At 46.2% G+C, this 27,489-nt stretch overlaps 1 protein-coding gene across 2 annotated transcripts in view; it reads left to right on the plus strand.

The window, feature by feature from the left end:
* Ston1 (stonin 1) overlaps positions 1-8,675 on the plus strand; it is a 42,700-nt gene extending 34,025 nt beyond the window's left edge. For both annotated transcript variants that reach the window (XM_055619590.1, XM_055619596.1), the window contains exons 2-4: positions 594-2,531; positions 6,738-6,940; positions 7,640-8,675. In XM_055619590.1, the coding sequence (XP_055475565.1) occupies positions 641-2,531; positions 6,738-6,940; positions 7,640-7,714 (2,169 nt within the window). In that variant the 5' untranslated portion in view covers positions 594-640 and the 3' untranslated portion in view covers positions 7,715-8,675. The remainder of the gene's footprint in view (positions 1-593; positions 2,532-6,737; positions 6,941-7,639) is intronic.
* Positions 8,676-27,489: the final 18,814 nt, after the last annotated feature.

Consider the following 27,489-nt stretch of genomic DNA (forward strand, 5'->3'; position numbering starts at 1 on the left):
AAATACCTGAGATAATGAGCTTTAAAAATAAAGGAAAGGCCTATTTTGGTTCACAGTGTTAAGAGTTTTAGTCTATGGCCAGTTGGCCCGTGGCCTTTGGGTGCATCACAGCGGGAATGTGGAAAGGAAGAAGCCCATCACCTTAGGGTGTCAAAGAAAAAGGGAAGAGGGAAGAATTCCCACCGTCCCCTTGAAGGGGCAACATTCTCCATGGAGCCAACTTCCTCCCATGAGGCTCTCTCTCCTAAAGTGTCAGTTGTGCCAGGGGCTGAGGACCGTGTCCCCAATGCACATACCCTGGGGGACAGTTCAGACCACACTCTAGCCTCTGCCCTCTTCACTCTCCTCTGGTTACAGCTCCCTTCCCTCATTTTCAGCTGATGTGTGTTCTTACCTAAAGCAAACCTCTGGGGGATACAGAGTTCGGCTTTCTTCTTGTTCATTTATCTGCCAAGAACAGCCACTTGGAGGCATGTCTTTGCACAATGTAAAAGTATATGCTTTCCACACCCAGGTCTTTCTCAAAATAAAAGCACTCTAGTATCTCCATTTTAAACCTCTATTGTATCTGATTTTGTCTTTCTCCTTTACAGAGACAATGTCCCTGACTGTTTGACCAGACCACAAGCTCATCCTGAAGATGTGTTCTACAAACCCAGGCAGCTGGGTCACCTTCGATGATGACCCTGATTTTCAGTCTTCTCAGAAGCCTAAGGATTTTCCTCTGGAGACCCAAGGTGTTTGTAGACCAAATGGACTGAAGCTGAACCTGCCTGGCCTCCGGGACCTTCCTAGTGGCCCCTCCTCCACCAGCAGCACCCCCTTGTCTTCCCCCATGGTCGACTTTTACTTCAGCCCTGGACCCCCAAGCAACTCTCCTCTTTCTACACCCACCAAAGACTTCCCAGGGTTCCCTGGCATCCCGAAAGCAGGGACTCATGTGCTTTATTCCATTCCAGAGTGTCCTTCAAGCAGTCCCCCCACAGCAGTGGGAGCACCGACCTGCCCACCCCACGCATCCTCACCCAGCGACCACTCTTGCACTCAACTGGCTTCCAGAGCCGCCCTTGCAGATGGTGCCAGCCCTCAGCGGGTCCGAAGCGAACCTCTCCAGTTTGAGTACTTTCAGGATGACTGTGCTTTTTCCAACCCATGTTGGCAAGATGAAGGTAGCTCTTCTCATTTCCCCTTTGACTCTCTGGCCAGCAGAAAGCCATTCTCACCGAGGGAAAAGGAGGTGCCCATCGATCAAAAAAGCCTAAACCAATGCTCCCTCAGCTACATCTGTGAGAAGCTCGAACACCTGCAGTCAGCGGAGACCCAAGACCCTGCTGGAAATTTGTCTACACAGAGTTCATATTCTGGAGACACTGTCTCTTCTTTTGTCCCACACACGCTCTTCCGAAGTCAACCCAAAGCTGGGTGGTCCTTCATGCTGAGGATTCCTGAGAAGAAGAACATGATGTCTTCCCGGCAGTGGGGACCCATTTTCCTAAAGGTTCTACCAGGAGGGGTCCTGCAGATGTTTTATGAGAAGGGGCTGGAGAAGCCATTCAAGGAGTTCCAGCTCGATCCACACTGTAGACTTTCTGAGCCCAAACTCGAGAACTTCAGCATGGCGGGCAAAATCCACACCGTGAAGGTGGAACATGTGTCCTACTCAGAGAAAAGGAAATACCATTCCAAGACAGAGGTGATCCACGAGCCCGATGTGGAGCAGATGTTGAAGCTGGGGTCCACGGAGCACCGTGACTTCCTTGAGTTCTTGACTACTGTAGAGGAGGAGCTCATAAAGCTGCCGGCTGTTGCAAAACCAAAGAAAAACTATGAGGAACAAGAAATTTACCTAGACATCGTGGACAACTTTTGGGGTAAAGTTACCAGAGAAGACGGGAAGTTGGTGGAAAGTGCTGTGATAACTCAGATCTGTTGTCTCTGCTTTGTGAATGGGACGGCTGAATGTTTCTTAACTTTGAATGACCTTGAGCTCCAGAAACGAGATGAATACTACTTTGAGAAAGATTCAGGAAAAGGGGGAATTGATATTCTTAACTACCATTTCCACACGTGTGTGAAAGCTGAGGAATTCGAACAATCCAGAATCATTAAGTTCATCCCTCTAGATGCTTGCCGGTTTGAGCTGATGCGTTTCAAAACCCAGTATGGAGAGGATGAGCTTCCCTTCTCAGTGAAGTCCCTAGTGGCTGTCCAGGGAGCGTGTGTGGAGCTTCAGGCCTTCGTCAACATGACCCCAGCAGCTCAGAGGTCACCCCATGCCAGTTCCTCGAGGTGCTGTGACAATGTCATGATTCACTTCCCTGTCCCAGCCCAGTGGATCAAGGCCCTCTGGACCAGGAACCTTCAGAGGCAGAAGTCCCTGAAAGCCAAAATGAACCGTCGGGCATGTCTGGGGAGTTTACAAGAGCCAGAGTCTGAACCTGTCATTCAGGTCACTGTGGGATCGGCAAAATATGAGAGCGCCTACCGGGCTGTGGTGTGGAAGATAGATCGACTTCCGGACAAAAACTCAAGTAAATACCTAACACCTAGGTTGACTTTCACAGCACTTTCACAGTGTTCTCACCCACATACTTGGGCCCACAGCAGGCAGAAGCAGATGGTACCTTGAGAGCTGAGGGCACACTCGCAGAGCCAGGTGGGAGGAGGGACACCTAGCCAAATAGCTGGTCTCTTTTCTCCAGTGTTTATGTCTACCACATGAGTTTGTCTTCTCCCACCTCTTGACCATCAAAAGAAATGCCATCCTAGTTAGACTGTGTGGTGGTTCCAGGGAAATGTTTACAGCAATGGAGGGAGGGAGGAAGAAAGAAAAGGAGGGAGGGAAGGAGAACCTTCCCATTCTCCAGGAGCTCCGTGGTTAAAGCTGTTCTCTTGTAAACGGCCTGGACAGAGCCCTCACATGGTGTCACTGGCAGCTCCTTCTGGGTCAGTCTCAAGTGCTGGGTAGTTTCAGTTCTGTTCTGGTGAGCAGGGGTCACGAGTGTGTGCATCTCCCTAGAATTCAGCACAGAGCTGGACAGACTTTCTTGGAGGAAGTCAGTTAGTGGAATGCTGGAGGGAAGGGATGGCTCCTCCTTCCTATACATTCTTGCCAGTCCAGTCAGTTGATATCCTGGATTCTTGGACAACCCAACGTTGTTGACAGGGCTGGATAGCAAGGAACATACAGTCATTATTTCCACTCTACACAGACACTATGTCTGACTCTTTGGTCCCAGTAGCAATGGAAAACACCGGAGGTCGGTGTGTCACTCACCCTCAGGGGTAGTCTCTGGGTCCAGGAGGTTCCATGCTGTATGCCACCTGCTTGCTTTGCTATTTTTGTAAAAATGAGAGCCAGGATTCTGCCTGCCATGGGAGATTTAAGAAAGACAGATGGATTTCAGAATCATTCCTTGAGAACGTGGTACTAAGAGTTCCAAACTGGCTTCCCCGGCACAAAGAAAGGGAGAAGGTTTAACTTGTCCCATTAGCCTAGCTATCAGAGAGTCGATGCATGATCTCTGTGGGTTATGCCAGTCACTGACATTCCTATCACGTGGGAGCTGAGAAGCTGATTCCGTCAGCGGCCATCTGTTGTGACCAGCCCCAGCACCATCAGACTTGCCCTGAGCTATCTCGGCTATGTCATGGGGAAGTACTGTAGCTGACTGGAGACACATGGAGGCTGAGTGAAATGTGACTTCTGTAAGGACAGTGTGAAGTATCCGGTGGGATGACAGGCTGGGGACTCCCATCCTGCACAGGGCACTTGGGTTCCTCACTTTCCCCAGTTGCTGGATCCTGTCTGTCGCCCAGACTCAGGCTGGTTACATCAGCAAGCTGCAGTCACAGACAAGGACCAGTCCAGGAAGCGGGTCCAGGTCCTGCCTAGATCTTTTGGATCTGTAGGGAAGTGTTCCTCGGCTGAGGTGTGATTCAAGCATACTGGGGTCTGAAAACCCATCTCCTTTCTCCAAGGGACAGTCAGGTGTTCACAGCACTTACAGAGCTCTCCAATAAAAGCACTTCCTCAGTGCTTACAGTATAGCACAGCGTGGCACTGAGAAGCTCCAGATTCGCTGAAGGGCCCTGAGGGATTAGAGGTCCTTCGGGGCTGCAAAATGCAGGGTCAGAGGATACTGATCCTTATCACCTACCCCAAGTGCACACAAGAAAGGTTTGGCTATATAACAAGTGAGTGGATGCTTCCCCATTCAACTCAAGTTTCCCCAAATTTGCCCCTCAATTCATCTCCCTACCCAAGTGTTCTGCTAGAGTGAAGGCAGATTAAACATGAAACAGCTCATTGATCAAGGGGCCTGGAGTGGGAGAGAGAGAGAGAGCAAGGGTTAGCGGCCTTGGATTCAGAAAGGGGCCTGGCCAGTAACTGCAGCTTTCCAGCCTGGCTTCCCCAGGGTCATTCCTGTTTCGCTCTACGTCATCAGCATCTTGGTTCTTTCCCCCACGATTTGGTCTTCCTGTGTCCATTTTCTTAAGCTCTTAGTAGTTTAGCTTCAGAGGTGGAGTATTTTGGATCAGGAGAGATCGGGTATCAACCAGACCTAAAAAGACCTTGTGGTTTGCCTTCTCAGTCAGGAGCTGAGGAATTACTCAGAGAATAATTACTAAGGCCCGGCAGTGCCCCCTCGTGGTTGGTACTGAGATAGCATGCTCTTCTCAATCATTTCTAAGTTTGACTAGTATCTTTCAGGCAGGGTACCTGTTCTTTTCAGCTCCAAGCCTAGAAAAAACAAGTGGGTAAACACTGTAGACTGACCAAAACCATGGAGAAAGACACCAGAAAACTTGAGAGAAATACTTTTGCCACCGTATTTTTTTAGGAAAAAAGGTGTCATTTCTATCATTTAAAAACTAGTAGGTCTTCACACCTCATTTTCATTGGGGAACCAAAAAATTTTCCTGTACAATGTATACACCAATTAAGTAAACTTCATCTTTGCTTTCAAGTCTAAATATGTAGAATACACAGTTCCCTGACGGGCAAATTATAGTAACTGGATACATTGGCTTTAAAATAAAATAGTACTTGGCAAAGTAACAAGGTAAGTTCAGCCTGTCCATACCACTGCCTCTGCTGGTTAGCAGTCCTCACAACAAACTTGTAAGACCCTCACTGGGGAAACTGAGGCTTCAAGAGTTAGGTAGCTTGCTGAGGCTCACACAGCTCTTAAGTTACAGAGCTGGGTCTGGAGTTGCTGTTCTAAAGCAGTAGTAGAAGGGAGAGGCCGCAAACTAGAGAGGATGAAGGATTGTGGGAATCCCGTTCATCTCTGCCTCTCTGATCTCTTTCTCTCTCTCTCCCCACACACTGTGTGCGCGCGGTGCACATGCGTACTCGTGTAAACCTGCCTGCAGTGATGTGGGTAGCTTACGGCCCCTCAGAGGCCACGGCTATCCTGTCTTGCCTGGGTTAGTGTGGTGCAGCGAGCATCTGCTGGCTAATGGATGGATGGCCTTTTGCAGCTTCAGAATTCAATCAGCCTCTCTATGAGAACCAGGCTTCAAGGAGCAAAAGGCAATTCATCTTTCAAAATAAATTTAAGCGCAGTCTTTTAAACTCATGTTTTTGTGCCTAAAGCTATACTCTGATGAAAATGTTCTTTCTTGGCTGTATCAGCAGCACAGGAATTTAATCTGGTCTTTGAAATTAATTTTTTTAAAAGTTACATTTATGTAAAGATAGATTAAACTGGATACGACTAGATGTCATGAACAATGTGAAAAGACCATGGTACCTTTGTGACGTTACTAAAGGGGACGTACACTTTACTGTCCTTGTTGTTTGTTTAGAGACAAGAGCTCAGGCTGGCCTCAAACTCCTGATGTACCACAGAATGATCTTACACCCCAATCCCCCTATCACTGCCTCCTAAGCTCAGGCTTCTGCTTGGCTCCAAAATGTTGATACATTAAAACTACCTTTCTCGCCCTCCCCCTCCCTCTCCCCCTTCTACCCTCTCTTTCTCCCTCCCTATTATCTCTTCCTCCCTCCTGTCTCTCCCTCCCTCCTCTCTCTCACCTCTCTCTGACACACACACACCCACACACACACTATGTAATTCCCACTTAAGCTTTCTGAGTACACCCAACACTGGCAGGCATTACATAGAGCCGGGCTCAGCATAGGTAGATTGCCATGACAATTCATTTTATTGAGAACAGACATTAGACTGAAATACTAAAGGCCAGCACGCCTGCCTCTATACTGTAATCTGTTCTAGTAGAAGCTTTTTAGAACAATGAGTGGGAATTTCAGTGTGAAAATAAATGCATCCCACCAAAACTAAAAGAATTGTACTAAAACAACAAGGCTGACTTTTGAAAGCCAGGCTTTTGGAACCATGTAACTTAATTTGAAGTTTATCTTTGCATTATTTAAACATAAACATTGGTTAAAACAACAGCTGGGGAATTACTGGAGTTTATTCACTCTATTCAGAAGAAAGGTTTCTAGGGGCTGACGCACACTGTGCCCAAATCTGTTTCTTACAAATATATTGTTCTTATCTTTTAACTAGAAAACATTTGTAATGTTTGTGACTAAAGCCATACTTGGAGCCGGTCTGTGTGGACATCCAAGAGCTGGTGCTTTGGGCATGAGCCTGGACGCCTCCCACTTGTGCACAGCTGTGTTCGCCCTTGGGATTATTACCACAGCAAGAAGCGTGTTTTCTTGCCGCTGAATCATTTGGACTCTGGTTTGGCTTCTCTAGGTCCTGATCAGCCCCATTGTCTGTCATACAAGTTAGAGCTTGGATCAGACCAGGAGGTTCCCTCGGACTGGTATCCGTTTGCTACCGTGCAGTTTTCAGTGCCCGAAGCCTGTGCGTCCGGGACAGAGGTGAGGGCCCTGGGAGTGGAGAGCGACATCCAGCCTCAGAAGCATGTGTGCCGGCGAGCTTGCTTCAACATCCAGGTACCGAGTTCCCGGTGAGGTTACCGTTTCTAGATCCGGGGCAGGGCCTGGCCTGGCCATAAACATATGGCTTGCCCCTTAAGAGTCAGTCAGTCAGTCAATCTGTCTTTTCCCTTCTCTCTCCAATGTATTCAACACGGGAAAAGCTCAGAGCTCAGCCAGGGAAACTTAACGGTCCTCACTGACATCTGCTGGGAAATGTCTCTGTGGATCCACTGATTTTTTCCCCCCTACTGAGTGAGGGGCAGCTGGTAGGATGTGCTCTCCTCCAGGCCTCAAAAACCACCCCTCCCCAAATAGTTAGAAGAGATTGGCTTTGCCTGTGTCGTGTCTACTCTTGGGTCAGCCTGTCCCAGTGATGGGCAAAGGCAGCCACTGAAGGATGAATGAGTGTTCCTCTGGGCTTGCCATCCTGCAGGACCATTCCCATGTCAGCGGCCCATTTACGGCAGATTTAAGATAAAAATCATGATGAGAGCTATGATTTTAGAGAGCTTCAGCTTTGATTCTAGAAGGCAGGATCTGGGGGCTTGGTTCCCACAGAACAAAGAAGAGTGGCGTCCTATTGAGCTGGCGTGGGACAGTGGACAGGCTGTGGGTGTCCACAGTGCGAGGCGGTCATTAGGAAGAAACAGTACACAGAGCTCTTGACTGTGCCATGTCTGCTAACCCTGCCAGGGCTTTCTTTTCTCCCTACAGGTTGAAATAGAAACAAAGTGGATTCAGACAGATGGAGAAGACCCAGATAAAGCCAGTGGCTGCGTGACTCAGTAAATGACGAGACTCCCCATGTGTCCCCCCATGCCCCCCACCCCCGGTCATCCTATAGACAGGGCAAGAAGTTCTGCTACTGTATGGTGGGACTGAGTTCTGAGTGTGGAGAACTGTAAGCCCCAAAGCAGGCTGTCTGCATGTTACTCTTCTGATGTTTTCGCTCTGTGTCCACGGGCTGTGTCCATGGCTCGTGGCAGTTTCATCTTGTTGAAACCCAGAGGCTTGTTATCTGGTGTGAGACCTGCTGGCTAGTGTGGCTGAAGAGTATTTGGGTTTGATGACTCGGTGACTTTGTTTTGTAATCTGGGTTGTGATACCCCTTCTCTTCTTGCTTTCTGTATGGAACAGTTTGAAGGGATTAGAAGGATTAGGAGATGTGTCTTTGTTGGAGGAAGTGTGTCACTGGGGGTAGGATCTGGGGTTTCAAAAGCCCAAGCCAGGCGCAGTCTCCTCACTCTCTCTGCCTGCGGATCAGGATGTAGCTCTCGGCTACTGCTCCAGCTCCAGCGCCACGAGTGCCGTCAAGCTCCTCCCCTGCCTCTGCCGTGATGTACTAACCCTCTGAAAAGGTGAGCAAGCCAGTGAGCAGCACTCCTCCCCGTTCTCTGCGTCAGCTCCTGCCTCCAGGTTCCTGCCCTGCTTGAGTTCCTGTCCTCACTTCCTTTGATGATGAACTGTGATCTGGAAGTGTAAGCCAAATAAACTCTTTCCCCCCAAACTTGTTTTTGTCATGGTGTTTCATCACAGCAACAGTATTCCTCACTAGGTCAGTTAGCATGTGGCCGACCAGGAAAGGTAGCCAAAGAGATGGAACCTCAAATCTGCGATGCCTCCTGTACAGCCCTGACGTGTGGTTAGGTGAAGAGAGGTGCTGAAGACATGGACTGAAATGGAGGTTTGGAGGTGTCTGTGGTTTTGCACGATCTATGGTCCCATCCTCTGACGACACTGGGAAGTCATCTTCAGCTGCATTTGCTACCTGTCTTTCCCTTGTATGGGATCAATTTCAAAATGTCTTTGTGTAAAGATTATTTCTATTGGTATACATATTTTGGAATGAGTTACTAAGATACAGTGCCTTTTGGTCCGGGGAGGGGGGAAGGGCAGGATTTCTTTAAAAATGAAACCAGGATCACTGGACATAAAGAAAAATATTTATGTAGATTCAAGATGGCCATGTGAAGTTGACGAATACAGTTTGACAGAAGTAACAGTGCTTTGCAGAAGTGCTTCCTGTAGCCATTGCACCCCCCCGAAGGCTAAGCCAGCCTGATGCTCTAAGCTGGTGATGGGTGCCCCCCCAGGCTAAGTCAGCCTGATGCTCTAAGCTGGTGATGGGTGTCCCCCAGGGTAAGTCAGCCTGATGCTCTAAGCTGGTGTTGCTGTCCCTTGGTCTCACTGAGTTCTGCTTCATTGAGAGTATGTTCTTTAGAGGATGTGTGGAGTGAAAGGTACTGTGTAATTTTAGCTACGCTCACGGTAGACAGCTCACCTCTTCAGAGCCAGAAGTGACTCGGCAGTGTCTAGTGAGATGCCAGCAGCACGCGCACCATCATTACCGTGAAGAGATGCCAACGGCACGCACACCAGTCATTACCGTGGTGAGCCAGCGTCCTGCACTTTATGAAATTGAGGTTTTGAGGATTTTTCTTTTTGGTTTATAACACAGAGTCCTCCATGTCGTGTTAACATGTGCTTGATTCATATTCAGCCTTATCTGACTGGAGGCTGTCTTCCCCACTCTCGGTTTGTTTTGAGTCAAAAAGTTTCACGCAGCTGTTTGAAAACGCATTTGCTTGTTGGCCTACAGAATTTATTTCATGCATTTATCTTGTGTTACATTCATTTTCGTCTATTCAAATAGATTAAAACAAACATTCACGATGGTTTGTGTAAGATTTTTATTGCTCTTATTATTTTACTCTAAGGGCACAGAAAGCAAAAACCAATGCTAAAAATGGATTCTATTGCTCTATTTTAACTTTGGTTGATACATCGCCCATAATTATTTGCTTGAGGGTCATTTGCTTGATGTATAGAACACATATGTGAGTGTGGTTTTATAAAAATCCTACCATCTTTCCTTATTTTCTGGAGCAGGCACACTTTCACTCAGGTCTGCTTGGAACAAATACGGAGGAGACCTTGAGAACCGATGCCGGGAAATCCCGGAGAAGCTAGCTGGGTTAGTTACCCCTTCTCTGCGGGGTTTCATGGCCTCCTGTAGACAAAGAACTTGAGTGGATGCAAATGAACATCATGGAAGTTTTCTGAGAGCCCAGAAAGAGAAGGCGTGACGTGCAGTGATGCCATGTGCAGGTTGAGGAGACCAGAGACGGATGATGTGGTGATTTGGGGCAAACAGACAGACAGACAGACAGACGGAGAGAAACGCTTCGGGGCGTAGCAGAGGAGGCTGCTGGCTGTGTCTGCTGTTGATGGAGACTGGAATAGCTTCCCGAAAGACCCATTGACCCTAAACAGCCAGGAGAAGGAAAGGGGTTTGCACCTTCTCTCTCCTGCGTAGGGCTGGGAGGTTGAAAGGGAAGTAAAGGCCTAAACCACAGATAAAATAGAGTTTAAACTAGTGCTACAGATGAACTTAATGCATATTCATACTGTAAAAGAAATCTAGCAAAGGGTTCCAGGCATTACTTTTCTTGCCTCAAAGGTTGGCTAGTGTGTGTGGGTCACATTGCTGGTGGCCATCTCAAGCTTCCTTACTGAGGTTGGAGAAACTGGACTGACGAGCCCAAATTGACTTTCTGGAGCAACGTTGATAGCATGATCAGCAGGCTGCAGCTGCACACATCTATCAGGCCCTTAAATATTCCATTACTTGGTGTTAGGCTAACGTTGGGGAGGAGACGCTTTCTAATACAGTTCTGACCTTGGAAACGGCAGGAGGTAAAATGTGACTTCTAAGCCCCGCATGAAAACGTACCACGGCCTTAAGGTGGACAGTGTAAGAAGTAAAAGCCTCTTCCAGGAAGCAAGCCGTGATCTTCAAAAGCCCCCGCTTTTAAAGGAGGCCAGGAGGGAATTCAAGAAGAAACACCCCCTTTTAACCCTTCAATTTAGATAACTTCTTTCCATGTGCTCTTTACTTTAGAGTCTGTGGCCAACTTCAAGGACACCAGCAGTTGATAGCTTGTCCTTCTGCCTTCACTACCCTGGTCATCTTGTCAGCATGGGCTGCATTAACCTACGCAGGTCTGACCGTAAGGACACTTCCCGTTCCTGTGGGAACCGTGAAAGTTTATCAAAGACAAAGCTACTGAAGCCACGCTCTCCAGTTTGCCCTAAGTCTGTATACAGAGAACTGTAGTGCCTTTCATTCAGGACCTATGTTTACGACTTAGCCTATTTCTTACAAATTTAGTTAGATGGTTTTCCTCAACAATGACCATTGTTACAATGTTTTACTCAAAATATGGCTTCCTGACCTGTTGTTACAAATACAGAACAGACTGAACTTTGATAATCATGTAACAAAGTATATTGTAGATTATGTATTGATTTTTATAAAATTAAAGATGTATTTCAAATGGTTCTTCCTGTGCTCTGGATTTACATCTTCTTGTGCAAGGCCTGGGGCCTTTTTTTCTAAGGTGTGAAATCAATTTTAATAACCTTAAATGGTTGACTTTCTGTCAGGTGTATGCACAGGACTTCACTGTTGAGTCTCTTGAGATGACATGTCAGCATAACCCAGAAAATAAATACGACCAAACTCTAATTGATCATAATGTAATAGATGATTAAGAAAATAATTAAGTGAGTGAGTTGTCCCAGAAGCAAAAAGACACGCATGGTATATACTCACTCATATAAACATACAATATAGAATAAACCCACTATATCTGTACATCTAAACAAACTAAGCAAAAGAGAGGACCCTAACTAAAATGTTCAATCCCCATCCTGAAAGGCAAAGAGGATGGACATCACAAGAAAAAGAAAATAGGAAACAACCTGGGAACCTGCTACAGAGGGCCTCTGAAAGCCAGAAGAAAACAGGAAACAACCTTGAAACCTGCCACAGAGGGCCTCTGAAAGCTTCTGCAGTATAGACTGTCAAAGCAGATGCTGAGCCTGATGGCCAACTGATGGGCAGAGTGAATGGAATTTTATGTAAGAAGTGGGAAATAGTAAGAGCTGGAGGGGACGGGAACTCCACAAGCAGAGCAACAGAACAAGATAATTTGAACACAGGGAACTTCCCAGAGACTTATACTCCAACCAAGGACTATTCGTGGAGATGACCTGGAACCCCTGCACAGGTGTAGCCCATGGCAGTTCAGTATCCAAGTGGGTTACATAGTAATGGGAAGAGGGACTGCCTCTGACATAATCTGATTGGCCTGCTCGTTGATCACTTCCCCCTGAGGGGGGAGCAGCCTTACCAGGCCACAGTAGAGGACAATGCAGCCACTTTTGATGAGAACTGATAGACTAAGATCAGAAAGAAGAGGAAAACCTCCCCTATCAGTGGACTTGGGGAGTGGCATGCATGCAGAAAGGGGAGAGAGGGTGGGATCGGCAGGGGAGGAGGGAGGGGCTTATGGGGGGATACAAAATGAATAAAGTATAATTAATAAAAAAAAATAATAAACCTAAAAAAAATGGGGAACAGAGCTAAACAGAGAATTCTCTGTAGAGGAATATCGAATGGCAGAGAAACACTTAAAGAAATGCTCATCCTCATTAGCCATCAGGGAAATGCAAATCAAAATGACCCTGAGATATCACCTTACACCCATCAGAATGGCCAAGATGAAAAACTCAAGGGACAACACATGCTGGAGAGGTTGTGGAGAAAGGGGAACCCTCCTCCACTGCTGGTGGGAATGTAAACTGATACAACCACTCTGGAAATCTATCTGGCGCTTTCTAAGAACTGATAGACTAAGATCAGAAAGAAGAGGAGAACCTCCCCTATCAGTGGACTTGGGGAGTGGCATGCATGCAGAAAGGGGAGGGAGGGTGGGATCGGGAGGGGAGGAGGGAGGGGCTTATGGGGGGATACAAAATGAATAAAGTGTAATTAATAAAAATTAAAAAAAGAATCAAATAAAGCATATACAAAACAAAAAAACAAAAAAAAATAATTAAGCTGGGTGCGGTGGCACATGCTTGTGATCCCAGAACTCTGGGAGGCAGAGGCAGGTGGATCTCTGTGAGTTCAGGATCAGCTTTGTCTACAAAACGAGTCTAGGATAGCCAAGGCTATATGGAGAATCCCTGTCTCAAGAAGACAAAAAGAAAAAAAAAACCATTTATGCTTGCATATGTGCACATGAGTGCAGGGTGGGGGAGCCCAGAGGGGTGTTGGAGCCCCTGGAGCTGACGTTTTGAACAGTTCTGAGCCGCTGGGTGTGGGTGCTTGGGAACTGAACTCAGATACTTTGAAAGAGCAATATGGAGTCCTAACTGCTGGGTCATCCCTCTGATACCAAGAATGTTTTTGTTTGTTTGTTTTTTATATAATCATGACACATAAGGATGTGGAATTGATCTGACTGCCTCCTCCCTAAGGCTAGCTTTCATAGTGCTAGAAGGCACCTCACAAGCTTCTAAAAGAGAGGCTACCAACAGTTCTACTTGGCTATGATGCCTAAGGACCACATCCATGACTAGCAGGGCACAGTGACCCTGAGAGTACAGCAGTGATATTCATACCTTTTTGGTAACCAACAGCTCTCTAATTGGACTTAAGATTTGCTCAACAAAAGGGAGACTATGCCTGGTACTAGAAACCTGGCTAATACTCAGTGCACGTGAAGTCATGGATGCTGGAGGACAGCCTATGACTACTACTTTACTGAATCCGTATAATTCACTGAACAGTCTAACCACAACCTAAGCATTTATCTTTGTCTTAGTCACTGTTCTGTTGCTGTGAAGAGACACCAGGACCAAGGCAACTCTTCTAAAGAAAAGCATTTCACTGGGGCTGACTTACAGTTTCAGAGGTTTAGTCCGTTATCATCATGGTGGGAAGCATGCTGGCATTCAGGCAGACAAGGCACTGAAGCAGTAGCTGAGAGTTCTACATCGGCTATGAAGGCAGCAGGAAGAGAGAGAGAACCTCTGAGCTTGGCTTGGACTTCTGAGACCTTAAAGCACACCCCAGTGACACACTTCCTCCAACAAGGCTACACCCACTCCAACAAGACCACACCTCTAATCCTTTCAAATAGTGTAACTCACAACTCCCTAAGCATTCAAAACATATGAGCTTATTGGAGCCATTCTCATTCAAACCACCAGAGCCTTTACATATAGATAAATGTAGTATAGATCCCTTATCACAGAAACTTCTCTCTGTAACAGAGGAAGAGCACTATCAAAACCACAATCAACCAAAATGCAGAGTTGTGGAGTCTGGTCCCAGAGGCTACATCTACAAAAATATTCTGCACCTGAGGCTCAGGGAACATTGCAGAGGGAGCTGGCAGAATGATCGAAAGAGCTAAAAAGTCAGGGAGTTTGCAGTGAAATTACGTTCCCCAGTAACATTGAAGCTGTACCCATAAAGTCCCACCAACATGACTGCCCAGACATGAGCAGAACAGAGATGACACCGATAGACATGCCTACACAAAGAATTAGAGGCAACTGAAGAAAGATGAGAACAGGAGGATGTCCTCCATGGAAGAGTATATGTTCCATTGTTAATCAGTACCAATTGAGCAGCCCAAAAACCATACATCCAGGAACATTATGCTGATGGAGCAGACTATATTTAGTAGCACACACACATATATACCCATATACATGCAATAACAATTAATAAAAAAAAGAAGCCATGAGTTTGAAAGACAGCAAGAAGGAATATATGGGAGAGCTTGGAAAGAGAAAAAAGAGAGAAATGTTGTAGTTACATTATACTCTCAATATTATAATCATGACACATAGGATATGAAGTGAGCATATAAATATGATTTTATTCTATTTAACTCATTAACTGCTGAGGAAACTGGTAAGGTGTGGAATAAATGGCTTCAAAAAGCATCAAAGAGCAGAGACCCCATAACCAAGCCTTCGGCAGAGTGTAGGGAATCATAGAAAGGAAGGAAGAATTAGTATAACCTAGAGGGGACAGGGAGCCCCACAAGGTCCAAATATATCTGGGCACAGGGGTCTTCTCTGAGATGGTTTATCCAACCAAGGACCATGCATGGATATAACCTACAACCCCTGCTCAGACATAGCCCATAGTAGCTCAGTATCCAAATGGGTTCCCTAGTAAGGGGGACAGGAACTGTGTTTGACATGAACTCAATGTCTGGCTCATTGAGCTTTCCCTCCCCGCTGAGGGAGGAGCAGCTTTGCTAGGCCACAGATAAGGACATTGTAACCATCCTGAAGATACCTGATAAGCTAGGGCCAGATGGAAGGAGAGGAGGACACCCCCTTTCAGTGGACTTGGAAGGGGGCAGGGAGGAGATGAGAGAGGGAGGGGAGGATTGGGAAGGAAAGAGGGAGAGGGCTACAGCTGAGATACAAGTGAATGTATAAAATTATTTAAAAATAAAAAAAATATTAAAAAAAAAGAGCAGAGACACATATAGGAAGCCAGAACTTCTGAAACAAAGCCACAAACAGATGCTGGATTGGCAGTTCTCAACCGTTTGAATCTCTGCTGGGTGGAGCCTCTCAGAGGACAGCTGTGCTTGGCTCCTGTCTCTAAGTGTAGCAGGGGCTGGCTCTGTCCCATGGGGTGGGTCTCAGATTGGTCCAGGATTGGTTGGACATTCCTTCAATCTCTGCTCTTTCTTTATCCCTGCACGATCCCTGTGGATTGTTACACTATGACTCACAACTGTAGCAAAATTACAGTTATGAAGAAGCAACAAAACAATTTTATGGTTGGGTGTCACCACAACATGGGGAACCATTTTAAAGAGTCACAGCACGAGGAAGGTGGATAACTACCATGCCAGATGCTCTGAGCCTCCACTGATAATGGTCACTAGTTCTTCCTATCCTAAGACAATTAATTTGCGTTTCTGTGGAAGAGGATCATGTTCATTAATATCAGGTTTTTTTTTTTTTTTTTTTTTTTTAACTTACAGACCTGATAAACAATTCTAAGATAAGGTGTGCTGGTCAGTGTTTTTGTCAAACTGACACAAGCTAGAGTCGTCTGGGAAGAGGAAACCTCAGTTGAGAAATGCTTCTATATAATTGGGTTGTAGGCATGTCTGGGGACATTTTCTTGATTAATGGCTGAGAAGGGAGGGCCTGGACCGCTGTGGGTGTACCCCTCCTGGGCAGGTGATCTTGGGTTGTATAAAAGTCCAGCTATGGGGCTGGAGAGACAATTCAGAGGTTAAGAGCACTGGCTGTTCTTCCAAAGGTCCTGAGTTCAATTGCCTGCCACCACATGGTGGCTCACAACCACCTATAATAAAATCTGGTGCCCTCTTCTGGTGTGCAGGTGTACATGCAGACAGAATATTGTATACATAATAAATAAACAAATCTTTAAGAAAAAGTCAAGCTATGAAAACCATGGAGAGCAAGTCAGCAAGCAGCACTCCTCCATGACCTGCGCATCAGCTCCTGCCTCCAGGTTCCTGCCTCGAATTCCTAACCTGCCTTTCTTGGATGATGGACCAGCATTGGGAAGAGTAAGGCAAACAAACCCTTTCTTCCTAAAGCTGATTTTTTTTTTGTTTGTTTTTGTCACAGCAGTAGACACCAAATTCAGACATAAGGAAAAGTGTTGATGGCTTCAGTGAACAAATTGGTTAGGACTCCAAACTCCTTTCACCATTTTTCTTTTCTAAGAATTAAAAAATTGAATTTTTATTTATGTATTTTTATGTCTTTGTGTCTCTCTGTTTCATCTCTGTGTGTGTGTCCAGGGGTTTAAACTCAGGTTGTTAAGTTTGAGGGCATGTTCCTTTACCTGCTGAGCCACATCTCCAGGCCTCCCATTTTTCTAGACAATAGTACAAATTTTATCTACTTACTGGAATCATACACTGTTATAATATATAAACACTGTGTATTTAAAAGCAAGGTTTTTAAAGTTTAGAAAAACCACTGTTATACAATTGTTGCAGAGAACACTTCAGAGAAGGTGTGAAAGGAGGAGTGGGGCGTGGGTTGGCCATGACAGACCTGAAGACAACTCTGCTGATTTAAAGTCAACAGGACGGAAACACAGTCTTCTGCATGTAGCTCTGTCTGCCCTGGAGTTCACTCTGTAAACCAGGCTAGCCTTGAACTCACAGAGATCTGTCTGTCTCTTTCTCCCGAGAGCTGGAATCAAAGGTGTGCGGCATCATGTCCACAGGATCCACATTGCTCCCCTCAAGCTGTCCTCCGCCCTCGCCAGGTGCACTGTGCCACTCACTGGCCAAATAAACTAGAAATGAACAAGTAAATAAATGTGAAAAAGCAAAACAAAACAGAAACCCCCCCCCCCCCCCAGCCCTTCACAGGGACCAGGCTGTAGAGCATTCTTTTAGGCCCTCCTTGCAATCATAAGACTTTGCTTGAACTGTTCAGGAGCAGACAAAGGCCTGAGTGCCATAAACCGTCCATATTTGCTCTCTGCCAACCAATTCCTCAACCACCCTCAGCCAGCTTTTTCCAGCTTCCTGGTCTGTCCTGCCCCGTTTGTATAGAGAGACAGTTATTTCTATGTCATCTTTTCTACACTCTCCCCCTTTCCTGGACGTAGCTACTCCTTTCCATGGTTCTAGTGTGGAGTCGTGTGTATTTGGTGAGGCATTTACCGGTCTGCATGTCATGAATCCAACCTGATTGCCTACATATTTCCCTGGATTAGATGAAACAAGGTCCTTTTTTTGTTACAAGTAAATTAGTAATTTTCTGCCCTTAGTGATACTGAAATACAAATTTGTCTGTAATTAATTTTTGGAATATTGGGGTTGAACCCAGGATCTTACACAACTTGATAAACTCTGTGCCTCAAATTCATCATCCACAAACCATAACTAATTTAAAAAGAATAGGTGCTGGTTATGAAGCAAATAGCTGAGTTCCAAAATAAAATCTGATAGTTTATAGTGTGTCTTTAAAATCATTGTTGTCCATGTTTTGCAGGCTTAAAGCTGAAGTGAAGGGAATGAAAGGCACCATTCCACTTTGCGGTCTGACACTTACCTTCAGGTATCGGCACCAGCGTTGTCTTCCATACCTCAAGAGGAAACGCCGCTTTTAAAGTAACACAATTGTGTATTGACACATCCCTAAAAAAAAAAAAAAAAAAAAAAAAGTCTTTGTTCTAGCCGCAATTGCTGGGAAGTCCAAAAAATTGAGTTGCAGTACACACTTGGAACAGCAGATGGCGCTATCGGGCAGGCCTCTGCCACCCAGCGTCGGAAGCAGTGGCGGAGCTGGGTGCTTACATTTTGATTAATAAAAGATCTTGAGGGCACTCTACAAGCATTTCAAAGCATTGGGAGTCCGGTGGAACATAATTAAAATTAATGCAGTAGACAATCTCTTTAAAGTATTCCTAATGCCGTGTCTGAAAGTGCTGTTGAATACAATTTTACACATCCAAAAGATTTAAATACTACGCTTATCTCTAAGCATTTCTAACTATTAAAGGGACAGGAAAATACTGTTCTTTTTCTTCATTTTCAAACAAATGTTTTATCATCAGTTATATGCTAAATCCTTCTACTGAAAAGCTACTTGTACAGTAATCCATTGATCCCCTTCCCTGTGTCTCAGGGGCAGAGCAACTGAATGCTTGCTTGCCAAATACTCCACGCTGCCTTGACGCAGGGCCGAGCCTCTGCTCGCTTCGTCCTCAGGAAGCTTTCTCCCACACCCAGGAACCTTCCTGAGCGGACTTAATCATTTCTTTATTAAGCACATCTGAACATTTTCTTTCTAAAATTCTGTTCATCATGAACAAGCCTGTAAATATAGTCGAGCCATTCCTAAAGGTGTCTTCCACACTGTGGTGCCAAGAGTGGCTGCTATGCCACTCTGAGCTGTCTCAAAATGCCATGTCATTGCAATTAGACATCTTGCTGGTCATTCAAAGGCTTGTCCGGCTTGCCATCTTGTGTCTGCATTTTCTTAGTTGTTGGGAATAAGCAAAGACAAAACAGTGAACTTCTGCTCATATATAAAGGGCATATAACACCGGAGGAAGCAGACAAGCAATAGACAGCAATGTGTGATTATTGCTGTGCAGAAAAATAAAGCAGGCTATGGTGACAGAATGGCAGAGGCTTGAAAGAAAGAGGGCTATTCACGGCCTGCAGGGTAGAGAGAATCCAGCAGAGGGCGCTGCAGGAACACAGACGTTGGAGCCGGTACCAGTCACTAGCAAGCAGTGCAGTTTCCAGGGTGGCTGGGACGCCCCAGGAGCAGATTGCAGTTCGGAGGGGTCGCCAGTGGGTTCCGATGGACATGTGCTAAGGCTATCTGGGGAGTTGCCACAACTTCAGGTGTTGTATGATGTACAGAGGTGGCAAACTATGCTAAGATTAATCTGTGAAAATACTGCGGTGGTGATGCAGAGATCTTACAGAAAAACCCAGATTTCTTTTTCTTCTCTCTCTTCTCTCTCCTCCCTCCCTCCCCTCCTGTCCCCTCTCCCCCTCTCTCCCCTCCTCTCTCCTCCCTCTCGCTCCCTCCTTTTCCCCTCCCTCTCCCCTCCCTCTCCTCTTTCTCCTCTCCCTCTCCTCTCCCTCTCCTCTCCCTCTCTCCCTTTCCCTTCCCCCCCCCCCTTCCCCCCCCCCCCCCCCCCCCTCTCCTCCCCCTCCTGTCCCTCTCCCTCTCTCCCTCTCTTCTCCTTACAGGTGTGTGCCACCACACCTGGCTTAACCCGCATTTAATTTGTTCCTGTGGCAATCACAAAATACATTGGACTGTGTAATTGATAGAGCACAGAAGCTTATTTCTCATTGTTCAGGAGGCTGAGAGGTCTGAGGTCAAGGTCTCAGCATCGTTGGTCTGTAAGGGTCCTCTCTATACCCACAGTGCTTCCTTACTATGCAGTTACATGGTGGAAGGGGAAAAAGACCCCTCAAGTGTCTTTAAAGGGACACTAATCCCATTCCTAAAGATGGACACCCAGCATCTTTTTAATCTCATCCGCTCAAAGGATGGATTTTAGTGTGTGAACTTCAGAAGGACACAAACATTTGGCTCAGAGCTCCAAGCTTGAGGTCATGTGATCAGGAGTAGTGCTGGGAGATGGAAGATGCTTAGACTCAGAACATATTTGAGCTATAGAAAGAACAGCATTTGTCAGTAAGTTGGATGTGGGATAGGAAGGGAGGAAGGGAAACAAAGATGATTCCTACATTTCTGGCCTGAAAAACTGGAGAGTGATGGAGCTTCCTTTTATGGAGAAGGTGATTTGGGAGAGAAGGTTTGTTTGAGGAGATAGCTGGCTGACAATAAGGTGGGGGAGAGAAGCTACCATCCACGCACTTCCTTGTGGTAGGCGCATCCTGACTGGGTAGGTGGGGAGTTGGAGCCACACCTGTGCTATGGTAGCTGTTTTTCTGGCTGTTAAGATGCTCCTCTTGTGACTCCACAACCTTGTGGCTACAGTTTTGTTCTTCCCACTGTATCAGAAGTTAAGATGCCAGGACACTTTCTCAGTGGGCACACATGGCCACCAACGAGCATCCTGACAAGCACGGAGGAAAACTGCAAGGGCATCTTGATCCTGGGGCCTGCACAGCAGAGTCTGTGAGACAAAGACGGTCTCCACCTAAAGTTCCTAAAGGGAGGAACTGAACGTCACAGCAGGGAGAGCTCTGGCCATAAGAAGCGTCTTAAAACCCCGCAGTGCAGAAGCTAATGGACTTACTTATTCTTAACTAGTGTTTTGGTGTGGGTGTGTGTGCTCTCATGGGTGTGGCCGTGCGTATCATGTGATGTACAGGTTGGAGGACAGTTTTCACATGTTGGTCCTCAGCTTCCTGCCTTTCTCAGGCAGTCTCCTGTTGCATACACCCCGCTAGCTGTCTGTCCATCAGGCGTCTAGGCCAGTGGCTCTCAGCCTTTCTAACGCTACAGCCCTTTAGTACAGATCCTCAGGTTCTGGTGACACCAACCATAAAATTATTTTTGTTGCTAATATTTTTGTTGTTCATAAGTGCAATTTCGCTACTGTTGTGAATTTTAGTAACTATCTGATATGTGACACCAATGAAAAAGTTGTTTGGCTTCCAATCAGGCCGGGCCCGCAGGTTGAGAGCCACTTGTCTAGAGCCTCTGCCTTAATTTCAAATGGTTGCACCAGGCTTAGCTGTGTTTGTCTTGCTGCCTCTGGCTTTTTTTTTTAAACCTGGGTTCTGAGGCTCTAAACTTAGGTCATTGGGCTATCACAGCAAGCGCATTTATCTATTGATCCATCTCCCTAGCCCTGGCTTATTCATTATTATCGAATTTTGTCTTACTGCCATAACTTGTGCTAAAGTGTTCGTTGCCTCATTTGTTTTTAGAGCTGAGTAGAAGTTTTGTGTCATCTTCCAGCACACACCAGTCTGCTTGCGGTCTAGGTGCCTGGGGTGTGCCAGCTCACATTTCTTCAGCACCTTGATTGACTCTGTGCATGATGTCACAGTGACCACAATTTCAAAATCAAGTTAGTCATTTCTTCAATCACTCCCTATTTTGTTTTAAAATTATTTCTTGATTGAGCTTGGCTAGGTGGGTGTCATGTCATTTTATACAGAAACTTTAAGTTTTGCTATTAAATTCAAAGTCATGGTGAAGAAGTTGATGGGTTTCAGCCTTCATCATACAGACAGTTTCTTGCAGAATATAAAAAGCACAACACTCAATCTATAGTTTTTCTTTCTCTTCTTTTTTTTTTTTCTGTTTGTTTTGGGACAGAGTTTCTCTGTGTAGCAGCTCTGGCCGTTTTGGAACTCTCTCTGTAGACCAGGTTGGCCTCAAACTCACAAAGATCTGCTTGCCTCTGCCTCCTGAGTGCTGGGATTAAAGGTGTGTATCACCACTGCCCAGCCTGGTGTTTCTAACAGACCTTTTTCTCTAACAATTTTATACATGTAAGCAGTGTATCCTGATTATAGCCACACTCAGCTATCCCTTCCCACTTCTCCCAGTTGCTGCTGAACATCTTCTTACCCTTCATATCCCCCAGCACCCCCTTCTCCCCCAGCCACCTCTTTTTAACTCACTGAATTAGTGTTGCCTGCGGGAATGTTGGCTGATCCTTTTGGTTTGACCTTGTGCAGGTCACCACAACTGCAGTGAGTTCACGAGTGTCCACACATTTAACACAGTGTTTCAGAACGCTGTTGCCCTCTCCCTCTCACACGCTTTCCACTGCCTTTTCTGCTCAGTGTTGGACGGATGCCCCACGTAGGGGTGAGCACTCAAGAGTCACGTGTTCTCTACACTGACCAGTTATGAGTCCCTGCTTTAACTTCTAGACGCCGCAGAGACAAGTTTCTCTGGCCAAAGTTGAGGGCAGCACCAATGGTAGTTTGATAACATTCTCATTTAGTAAGAAAATATTCATACCCTCTCCCTCGGGCTGATGACCTCCCGAGTCATGGGATTTTGACCAGGTTTACAGTACTGGACACGAATTTTCTCCTGTGGATAAGTCTTCACATCCAAGAGCAGTTGCCTGTCATCATATCATTCATGCCACTTTTGCACCAGTGAGCACAACTCAGGTCAGTGTTACAGCATGCAAGGGCCACTGCTGAGCAACACCACCGATGGCTTTTCTTCGCTAGGACATTGCATCATTGAACCTTCCAGTATGAAAACTGGACAGCAGAGGTGACGTCTTCAGTTCAGTTACAGTTTGACTTGCCTATGTTAACTTGGAAGACAGAACCTCATTTGAGAAAATGTATCTCTCTGATTGGCCAGTAGGCAAGTCTCTGGGGCATTTTTAAATTTGTGATTAATTATTTATGTGGAAGGTCCCAGCCTATTGAGGCAGAGCCATCCCTGGGCAAGGTGGTCTTGGGTGGCATAAGAAAGCAGTCTGCACAAGCCTTGAGGAGCAAGCCAGTGAGCGGCCCTCCTCTACACACTCTGCTTCAGTTCCTGCTTCCAGGTTCCTGCCTTCAGCTCCTGCCCTGACTTCTTTCAGTACCGGAACTATAAGATGAAGTAAGCCTTTCCTCTCCAAGTTGCTTTTGGTCCTGGTGTTTCTCACAGTGACAGAGATCAAGCTAGGACAGATGGCATCAGAGTGATGGAGATACCTGCGATGACGCCTTTACCGGAGAACGCAGGATTGGCTGCAAAGGCTACAGATGTGAGCCACGTGTGGCCCTGCTCGCTCACTTTTAACTCTCCAACTTCCAGCTGCAGAGAGCAGGCTGATGGCCCTCAGTTCTTAGGTACATATATATGACTTATATCTATATCTATACCTGGAGTCCAGTGGTGGAGGTCAGCAGCTCACCTGTAGGGTCTCATAAGGTGTGACATACCACTTGCAGGCTCTTAGTATAGCATAATATCACTCACAACAAATTATGTATTTAGAGTCCTTTCAAAGCTACATAGCAAAAAACTTCCTATTAAAATAAAACAAAAGCTAATTAAAAAAATATAACTTGGATTGGGAAGACGGTTCAGGGGTTGGCATTCTTGTCCTGTATGTGTGACAACTAGAATTCGGATCTCCAGAACTCATGCACAGAGCTGGGCCATAGCCCACCTGCAACCCCGTCCCACAAAGCCTGGTGGTAGCAAACCTGCAATATCAGCTCACAAGAGGCAGAGCCAAGGGATCCCCAGAGCCTCCGAACATACATGACACCAACCTCCATCCTCCATGTGGACATACACACACACACACATCACACACACGTGCAAAGATATTGTCAGTAAAATACAGTAATGTATAAAGTGACCAAACAAAACTTAACAAAGAAAAATATATCCTGTGACTCACAACCTATTTTACTCTTTTAAGTTTAAAAACCACAGTTAGCACTGCACAGGTCCCAGAGAATGGCAGAGTTGGTGCACGCTAAGCCCCACCGCTTCATGTTTACAACAGCTGTCTGTTAGAAACCCGTGGCTTAGCTCTAAGGACGTGTAGTGTCAGCGAGAAGCGGGAGAACAGCAATGGGGATGGTGAGCCATTGCAGACTGTTCCAGACTCCCTGAGGGAACATGAATGCTTGAGTTCTTGGGTATCAGGGTCTAGCTGGGTGGCTGGGGTTTCTCCTTATCATAGCCATGTAAACACAACATTTAATAAATGCCAAGAAGTTAAGATATCCTTGAGTCTTATTTGAGTTATTAAAATTCAAGTTCAAGAATTATTGAGAGTGAATGGAAATAAGATCAATTAGGCATGGTGAACATTTCATTGTGGGTGCTGCTTAGAATCATGAGCACGTGCTAACAATCAAATGCGGACTGACTTCAAGCTGCTTTATTATCATGTTTAAATTATGGATAGACCATCCAGCCCATGATTGCCTGGGCCAGGGCTGAATGCCCACACTCCCATCCTTGGTACTCCACTGGATGGTGATGGTGGATTTATGCATATTAACAGTGGCGCAGTGGTGACAGGGAAATTAAAAATGCATGAGAGACAGAGAGAGGGGTCAATTTGCAGTGAGGTGTCTCAGAGCAGACAAGCAGGCACGGGGAGTGAAGGTCACTAGTTGACTTAGGTCTGAGAACAGCTCTCCACTGGCAAGGGGGAGGTGGAGTGCCCAGCACAGAGGGATGCAGACTGGCGCCACGAGCTGTTACTTCTTAGTTCTTTTTCCGGCAGTGGATCAGGGTTCGCAGACTTTTCACCACAGAAGGTGTGTGAGGTCTATAAGCAGCACTTTCAACTGGCTCCAGCTTCATGGTCTCGAAAATGTTGGGAATCTCTTTCAGTATGAGTTCTTTTATGGCATCGGTGCTTGAATACTGCAATAGTGAGGTGTGAGTGTCTCCCATAGACTCCTGTGTTTCATCGTTGGTAGACAGCCGGTGGCGCTGTCTGGGGAGGGGCCTTTAGGAGGAGGGGCCCTGGCTGGAGGAAGTGGGTCACTGGGGCTGTGTTTTGAGGATTAGGCCACCTTGCTTCTGACTGGCTCTACTCCATGCTCTGCTGAGACATGAGCCCACAGCTGCCATGTGGTCTTCTTGCTTTGAAGACCCTGCACTATGCTTTTTCTGCCATGATGGACTGTGTCTTCTCAAACTGTAAGTCCCTGTAAATCCTCTCTTCAGATGCTTTCTGATGAGCACTGTCACAACAGTGAGAAAAGTAATTAACTTACCAACTACATTGACCCCAACTAGGGCATTCTTATGTCCTTGAAACTGAGGTTGACCATTCCCTCTAAGGAGGATAAATAAAGGGTAAGTTATCTCTGAATAGTGCACGTTCTAGGTTTTGGCCTCCCTCTCTCTTCAGGGAGGTGCTGCAGGCCTGGAATGGCTGGGAGGAGTGGGAGGTGGCTCCTAGCTGTGGCACTTCTGAGGGGTGGGAGGTGGTGTCTAGCTGTGGGACTTGTCTTTTTCTTTGGTGCTTTATTTTGATATTTCCACACTGTTCAAAGTGAGTTTCACCCAGAGGTCCTGAAGTGCTGTGAAAAGGACAAGGAGAGAGCATCTCCAAGAGCGGCACTGTTAAATGCCAAGGGCTGGCCTCTCACTGCATAATTCTGAGATATTCTGAAACACTTTTCAAAGGCCTTGCTAAGTACTCATTGTGGGAAAGGACACACTCTATATTAAACTTGTGCTGGGATCAGAGTTGGCTGTGGCTAGAATTGTCAGCTAGATGCTTGTAGCTGCCTAGCCCAGCCCTGTAACCCTGAATTTCCCTGAGGCTCTTGGGGTCCTCTTCTCTTTCTTTCCACTTCGTGTGACTGATACCCTCCACTCAGATCTCATCCCTTGGATGGTGCTTCTGCAGCTTTTCAAATGGAGTTGCTCATGCTTCCACAGTCTCCAGCTCTCAAGTAGTATCTTGGCCTCCAGTGTGGTCACTCTGGGCTCTATCCTGTGGGTGGGGTACACTCCCTGCACCCTGAGCCTATGCTGTAGTCAGCGTGTGTGGATACACCCTGAACCCTGAACTCTATGCTGTAGGTGGGGCTGACCCTGCCCCCTGAGTCCATGCTGTAGTCAGCGTGTGTGGGGAACACAGGCTAGCCTCAGCTCTAGAAGCAGGTTGCCCTGTTCTCTGCCCTCTCTCCAAACTGAGTTGCTCTCCAACCCAAAACCTTGGGCTTTGGCTAATATACCAACCCCCTCCCTGACCATTTTTCCTGGACCCTTCCTTTGTCTCTTATAGTTCAGTTTAGGTGTCCTATCCTGGGAAACCTTGCTGGATTTTCCTATTCAACCCTTGTAATTAATTTTTAACACTGACCACATTACAATTATTTGCTTATTTTTTTTCTCATCTCATTCAGTCTGGGATTTGATTGGGTGGTTCTGCCCGCGGCGATTTTCTATTTTGTGGGAAGGTTCACATACTGTAACAGGCCCGTAGCTCTTAGCACAACTGAATCCATGATGGAAGTGCCATTTAGGTTGTAAAACTCAGCACACAGACAGCACCACCTGCCAAAATGAAAACAAAGACCATCAAAGTCCATCAAACTCTCTAAGTGTACTAACCTTGCTTTTGGGCTTCTCTAATTCTGATTCTGGTCAACAGTTCTTGATAACTGCAATGTGCCAACTCATAGTATGATTTTTGTGCTTAAAAGCTCACCCCGAGAAAGGCTCACGGCTGCCGAACAAGCTGGTCACCAGCTGGCTAATGAAGACTCTTTACTGGCTGAAACTTGTGTCTGAGTGGTCTGCTCTGGTGGACACCGCACAGCCACACAAGAACGGGAACCGGTAGGGATAACAGTGACAGCAGTGTGGGACAGACTCCTCAGCTGAGCTGACGACCCGTGAAAAATGCAGGAATGACAGGATGAGTTTAGATCAGTACATTTTTTTCTCTAGTCTTAATTCTTCCACCTTTAGGCTAGTGCTTGCACACTGTAACAGTTTAAATAAGTTCAAACCGAGAGTACTTAAAGGGTGATTCCCATAGTCGAGGTCCTATGACAGGAGCCCAGGGGGCACAGAAGGTTGAGTGATGTGCAGTCCCAGTCCTCACAGTTACAGTTACCATGTGGTCTTAGAATTCACATTAGTCATACAGAGAATGCACAGATCTTAGCATGCACATATAGTCATTCAGAGAATGCACAGATCTTAGCATGCACGTATAGTCAGGAAAAGATTAAAGTGCTTGTTTGAAATTTCATTTAATCTTGTCTTTGAAAGCTGCCAGGGGTTGAGAGGGACCACCTGCTGTGTGTCACAGACTTTGTCATCTTATTGAATACAGGCCACGTGAAAAGTGCTACTCTCGTTCATTTCTTGTTGCAAGTGTCTTGGAAGTACCATGTAGCCGTGGAAGGTTAGCGTTTCAGCATTTCTTGGTCTTGAAACATTACTAGTCACTTGATTTCCTTCACATAAAGAAAAAAAAATGTATCCTCAAATGAAAAACATCTGGGGAAGGAATTATTAGTTCACCCTGAGTAAATACACATAAGCGGACAGGCTATTTGTTAGAAATCCCTTATGTGGCCAGGCCAACAGGAAAAAGTGGAGGCTGCCAGTAAGTGTACCTAACCCAAAGGACCATGACACTTGTGACTTCAAAGCCTAAAGAAAACAGCACAATGGGAGAAGCAGTGTCTTTCTGTTTATCTGCAGAGGAGTGTGGTCATCATCTAAAAGCTTCCTTCCTTCCTTCCTTCCTTCCTTCCTTCCTTCCTTCCTTCCTT

This window comes from Psammomys obesus, unplaced genomic scaffold (assembly GCF_907164565.1).
Source record: "Psammomys obesus unplaced genomic scaffold, mPsaObe1.curated_primary_1811, whole genome shotgun sequence".
Taxonomy (NCBI): Eukaryota; Metazoa; Chordata; class Mammalia; order Rodentia; family Muridae; genus Psammomys; species Psammomys obesus.